A 6000-nucleotide genomic window follows, 5' to 3' on the forward strand; every position below is an offset into this window, starting at 1 on the left:
CAGCTGCCTGCGCACACACACACACACACACACACACACACACACACTCCTAGTTCCCAGGGGTGCCGTGTAGTATAGAACCTGGCACTCAAACGCCTGGGTTTGACGCCCAGCTCCACTCCTTTCTTACTGTGTGGCGCTCCCTTCCGGCCAGTGCCCACCCCCACCCCCCTGCCGCCCTGCAGTCACCGCACTTCCAACGCACAGCTTCCTCCTGTTCGGCAAAGGGGCAGCACAGGTAAAGCCCCTTAACGGGGGCTGAGAAGGGACTTCCCTGGTGGTCCAGGGGCTAAAACTCAAAAACTCTGTGCTCCCGATGCAGGGGACACAGGTTCGATCGCTGGTCGCGAACCTAGATCCCACATGCCACAACTAAGACCCAGTGTGGCCAAAGAAATAAATATTTAAAAAACCAAACCAGGGGCTGAGAATCACCGGGCACCTCGCACGTGCAAGGCCCTCTCCCCAGCCCTCAAGCACCTCGTCTCATGATGTTCCCTCAAAGCTGCCAGGGAGGTGTCTTCCCAAGGGCAGGGCAGCCCTAAAGAGAGGGAACGGCACTGCATGGAAGACCACAGAGCCCCCCAGGAAAGTGCTCTTGCTGAAAACCTAACCTGAATCCAGCCAGGCCTCTGCGCGCAACGACCACTGGGGGAATGACAGGGCGCAGAAGAACACGTTAAACACACACGGGGACGCACCCCACCAATTCAGACTCTGGGAGTCTTCGCAGGACAGACCACTGAATTCCTTCAACAAATACATTTCAGGGGAAGATGCAAGGGGGAAAATGTAGATTAAAATAAAGGTGGGACATGCAACCAAATGCAACATGTGGATTCTGGATTGGGATTTGAACAGGGCAACTGTTTAAAAAAACAAAACACGCACGCACACAAAAACAACCTAAGGAACAACTGGGCTGATTTGAACACTACTGGATATCTGTTTGAGCAAACTCCAGGAGACAGTGAAGGACAGGGAAGCCGGGCACGCTGCTGTCCACGGGGTCGCAGAGTCGGACACAGCTGGCTCTCTGATGATAGCTGACATCATTGTTTGGATGTGGTCACGGGATTTCGGTTACTATCAGGGTAACCTATTGAAATATCGACGGATAGAGCCGTGTGCCTGAGGTCTGTGTCAACATCGTCCGCGGTGGGGAAGGAGGGCCCGTAAGAGAAGCAGCAAGAGCGACCCCGCAGCAGGGATGAGGAGAGCTGCGTGTCTTTATGCCATTTTCTCCACTTTTGTGTTCTGGGGAATTTTCCATAACAGACGTTAAGCAAGAAAAAGGACACCGTTGGTTTCGAGTCATCCTCTAATGCTGCTGAGGCTCCATCAGCCCTGAAGGGAGGGCAGCAATCCCCAGACCTGGAGCCCACCACAGTGATCCCCACCCGCTTCACCACATCTCCTGCTCCTGTGGCTCTCAGAGCATCCAGATAACACGACGGCCCGAGGCAGTGGGCAGAATCGGAATCACGCGGCTCAGATGGGGCTCGTGACCTCGGGCCAGTCTGAAATCGAAGCTCTGTTGACCCAGGCCCTTGGAGTGTCTGCTGGGAGGGAGACACAGAGGTCTGTACAAAGTGCAGGGTTTTATGAATGGGGGTCGCTCCCTGCTTTCCTGCTCCTGCTCACAGCTCACCCCATCCCAGCCGTCCCAGGTTCCCAACCTTTCCCGGGGGCGGGGTGCACCCGTCCCTCCCTGGGGATCACAGGGAGCCCTGGATAACATCGCTGTACAGACGCTCCTGTAATCAGGATGCTCCCCACACAGGAAGCGTAAAAGACAGGTTTGGAGCTGACAGCCGGGAAGAGAACCGGGCCAAACCTAGCCCACATGTGTTTTGGTTGGCGTGCAAAGTGTTTTTCAATTTTTGAGCCAACAGTAAAAGGTCAGGTGACTTCATATAAAAGTCCCCATTTCTGGCAGCTCCCGTAACTTGGGACAATCCAGCCACACCGGGTCTGTGTCCCCAGGTGACAGGAGGCTGGGTGGGAGCTGACCGGCACTTGGCCTTTGCAGCCAGGCCTTGTGCTCATGGGTTTGCCCCAGACCCCACTGGGCCTCCCATCACTCCCTGGCTCACAGGCCCCTGCGTAGCCGCCTTCAGTTTAAGGGAAAGGTGTGCTCAGGCCAAACCTCTGGGGCCCCTTTTCCTTCCTGCTATCATCCAATCACTGGTGCCCAGACACACAGCAGCCAGAGGGGTCTTGACCCTTCAAAGCTCCCCCCCAACCTCCGCCTTCAGACAAAAGACCATCTGCTGGGTGTGAGCCCAGCTGGCATCTCTGGGGTCCTCTCTCACGATGCCCAGGGAGGCTCACACAGAAAGGCTGCAGTCCCCGGAGCCTCGAGCCATCCTCTTTCTGCCTGGCCCATGCTTCCCACTTTCTACCCACCCCTTTGCTTGGCACAAGGTCCCTGGGAATGGGGCTTGGGCCCAGGGTGCCACTCCAGGTATCTGGTGGCTCAGAGCAAGAACTGGCTAAAGGCCACATCCAGGTGACAAGGGTCTTGGCCATCACCTCCTCCAACTTCGGTCAAGGTGCCGGAGGGAGCTGGTGAGCCAGTGAGGAATAGCACTCAGGTACCCAGACTCAGTCTGAGCAAGCTCTGGGAGTTGGTGATGGACAGGGAGGCCTGGCGTGCGGCAGTCCATGGGGTCACAGAGAGTCAGACATGACTGAGCGGCTGAACTGAACTGACCCAGACTCAGGTCAGGCCTCGGCGGAAAACCTTTCATCTCTCACTGAGCGGGTGGAGGTCACCTGGTCTGTCTTTTCTGATCTATATTTAGAATCTGGGGAGGTCACAGATGGGGTGTGACCTGGCCAGGCTCCTCAATCATTTCCCTGACCTGATGTCACCATTCCTGGCTGCTTGGGTCCTGGGGTGGCCCTCTGTGGGCGGGTGAACACACACCTTGGCAGGAAGTGACGCACCTGGGCTGAGTGTGGGAGCTGTTGGCACAGCAGGCCGGGCTTAGCCCCACCTCCTCCCCCCTGGTTCCTGGGAACTTCCAGGGATGGCCTCCTCCTCGGGGCAACGGGGAGTCCCCAGGGGCTGGAGGCCAAGTTCAGAGATGGTCATGAGGTGGGACATGAAGCTTCCCAACAGCCAGGAGACCATCTGGGGTGGAGGGGTTTGACATCATCACCCCAAATCTCTGACCTCACAGGGCGTTGCTGTCCCAGCGTGAGCAGGACAAGATGAATCAATGCCCGGATCTGTGGAAACGGCCCAGGACTTGGATTCCGGCATTCTGGACCAACCATGAGTTGGCTCCCTGTCTACTCCCCTGAAGAGCAGTGGGCACGGCCCCCTGACTCTCAGGATGCTGGGGGTGGGGGGCACTCAAGATGAGCACAGGTGATGTCCAGGGTCTTACAGAGTAGGACCAAGGACCACTCTGATAACTGTCCTCCACTCCCAGAGTGCCTAGGGCCTGACACCCCTAAAGGCCACTGTCCAACAGATGCTGGGCCCAAGGTGGGGGTGCAGGAGAGGAGAGAGGAAGAGAACAGAAGGGGAGGGACTCTCCTGGGCCCCAGAGGTTAAGACTCCTTGATCCCAATGCAGGGGGCAGGGGTTTGATCCCTGGTCGAGAACTAAGATCCTGCATGCCACATGGCGTGGCAGGGAAAAGGAGAGAGGACATAAACAGGAGGAAACGGGCATTGAGACTTGCAACTGAGCCCAAAACATGAGAACACAGAGAGAGGTCAGAGAGGCAGGGTCTCGTCCCTTGAAAAGCCCACACTGACTGGCAGGCTGCTGGGCACCCAGTGCGGAGGAGGGGGCCTGCAGATTTTGGGAAACTCTCTTAAAATATAGAGCCCGGGTTTGTATTCGGGTCCCTGCTCTGCACCTTTCTAGCTTCAGTTCCCTCTCCCGGAGCCTCAGTTTCTCCATCAGGAGGATGGTCATAGTAATAATAGTAAGAATAAGAATAGTAGTACCACCACCACTTGGCTCTCAGGAGAGCAGATGATAAAACAGTGCACAGAAGCTTTGTAATCTGAGAAGAATCACATGAACAGGAGCCGCTAAGACAATCCCCAGCCACCCTGCCCAGACAGGAGCAGGTAGACAGGCGGCCAGCCGGGTGGGCATACACAGGTACCAGTGGCAAGCAAGCCTCCCCCACCCCCCCACCCTCCACCCAGCCTCCTCGCCCATATCCAGAATGGGAGATGGAGCCTCTCCAGTCAATTTCCAGCCAAACTCCTTCAACCAGTTCTGATGGGAGGGGAGGAAGTTGAGGGCCCCGGCCACGACCTAGAAGCACCTGTTGCCCTGGAAACTCACCTCGGTGACGGGTGCCGGCAGAGGCGTCTTCGGCCAAGATGTGGGGCTCTGGAGGGCAGCGTGGCGGGCAACGGCCCACCGCCTGGCAGTCACCACAGAGACACAGGCGAGGAACACCCAGCCCTTTCTGTCCCTGGGCTCAGCGGGCCCAGCTTGCCGGGCCATCACAGGAAGGCAGGTGGGCCTGGGATGGGCGCCCGGGGAGGCCCTCTGCCAGTCTGCCTGCCCGTCCACCGGCCCTGGTGGAGTCAGGCTCCCGAGTACCTAGGCCTGGTGTCACTCGCGTGGCTGTCATACCTGCTCCTGTGACAAGCAGGGCCAGGAATTCCTGCTTCTACCAGGCTGAGGGCCAGCCAAGGGCGGGTGGACTGTCCCGAGCCCGGCCAGTAGCTCAGCTCAGACCTGCTGTCTTGGGCGGGGGGCCCAGCTGTGTCCCCAGCACCCTGAGGCCCTGTCCCCACTCCCCCTGCCTGGGAGAAAAAAATCACCACCCGGGGACAAGTCACAGAAATCAAAACAGCTCAGCCAGTGGAGCCACCAGCCAGGTGTGAGTCCAGCTGTGTGCTGTGGGGCACAGTGGACCTGCCTGCCACACTCCGTTTCCTCTTAAGCCACTGTCTCATTCTGGAAGCCTTCCCCATCACTCAGCCCTCAAACTCCTCCACGTCTGCCACCTAGACATGGGATTTAATTTTAAACGGCCGGGACCAACCTAGGGTTAGCAACTGTTTATTTTGTCAAGTTAGGGCAGTTAAAAAAAACACAAAACTGTCACCATCATTATTATCATTTCAGAAAAGCTCCCCTAAAAGTAACTAAGAGGGCATATGATAAAAAAAAAACACACCAAAAAACGGACGGTCATTAAATAAATATATCCGGCTTTAAGGCAAACTCATGACTTGTCTCCATTTCTCTCATTTCACCGCAGACCAGACACTGAAACCTATGCATTGAATCCAACATACCCATTTGACAAATGGAAAAACTGAGGCCCCCACAGAGCAGGGGCTTGCCCAAGATGTCACAGGGTGAGTCCGGGTCCTGTGTCTGTGAGCACCTCTGCAGAGCCCACATATGTACCCTCCCTGCCTCAGCGTTCAGAGCCCAGATCCCCACACCTAAAGATGGCAGGGTGACCCAAAGCCGGGGCTGCCTCCTTACCCTTCTCGGGCCCTGGCGGACAGCCGGCTGGGCACACAGGATCGCAGGGGCCGAGAGGAGAGGGGGGTGAACTGGGGCTCCGGAGCCAGCCCGCAGGCACATCAGGCCCCCGGTTCCTGGCAGAGAGGCAGGGGCCCAGCCTGCCGGCCTGGCGCCAAGCCCTGCCTCTCTAAGCGAGCTAGCATTTCACATCCTCTTCCGGTGGCTTTGGGGGTGCAGGGGACCCAGCAGAGGAGGCCGCTCAGAGCTGGGGAACCGAGACCTGGTTCCTGCCCCCACCTGGCGCTGCCTTCCTCTGGGACAGGCACGTTCCTCTTCTCTCTGAGCCTCACTGTTTCTGATCTGTTGTGGGAGGGGGTGTGGTATACAGAGGTTTTCAAATTACAGTTTCACATCCCCCAACCACACCGCTGGGGCAGGAGAATTTCTTTCACAGAAGGAAGGATGCCCTGGATCGGGGAGCCTCTGCAGTGGGGGTTCTCTAGGGCAGCGGTCCCCAACTTTTTGGTACAAGGGAC

At 57.4% G+C, this 6000-nt stretch overlaps 1 protein-coding gene across 3 annotated transcripts in view; it reads right to left on the reverse strand.

Moving 5' to 3' along the window:
• Positions 1–5644, reverse strand: part of RALGDS (ral guanine nucleotide dissociation stimulator) — a 32869-nt gene extending 27225 nt beyond the window's left edge. The window contains exon 1 of one of the 3 annotated variants that reach the window (XM_070455112.1): positions 5483–5644. In XM_070455112.1, coding sequence (XP_070311213.1) covers positions 5483–5584 — 102 coding nt within the window. In that variant the 5' untranslated portion in view covers positions 5585–5644. Of the gene's footprint in view, positions 1–4318; positions 5460–5482 lie in introns of those variants that run through there. The other 2 variants (XM_070455103.1, XM_070455108.1) reach the window with 2 other exon arrangements.
• Positions 5645–6000: the final 356 nt, after the last annotated feature.

The sequence above is a fragment of the Odocoileus virginianus genome, chromosome 2, assembly GCF_023699985.2.
Source record: "Odocoileus virginianus isolate 20LAN1187 ecotype Illinois chromosome 2, Ovbor_1.2, whole genome shotgun sequence".
Lineage (NCBI taxonomy): Eukaryota > Metazoa > Chordata > Mammalia > Artiodactyla > Cervidae > Odocoileus > Odocoileus virginianus.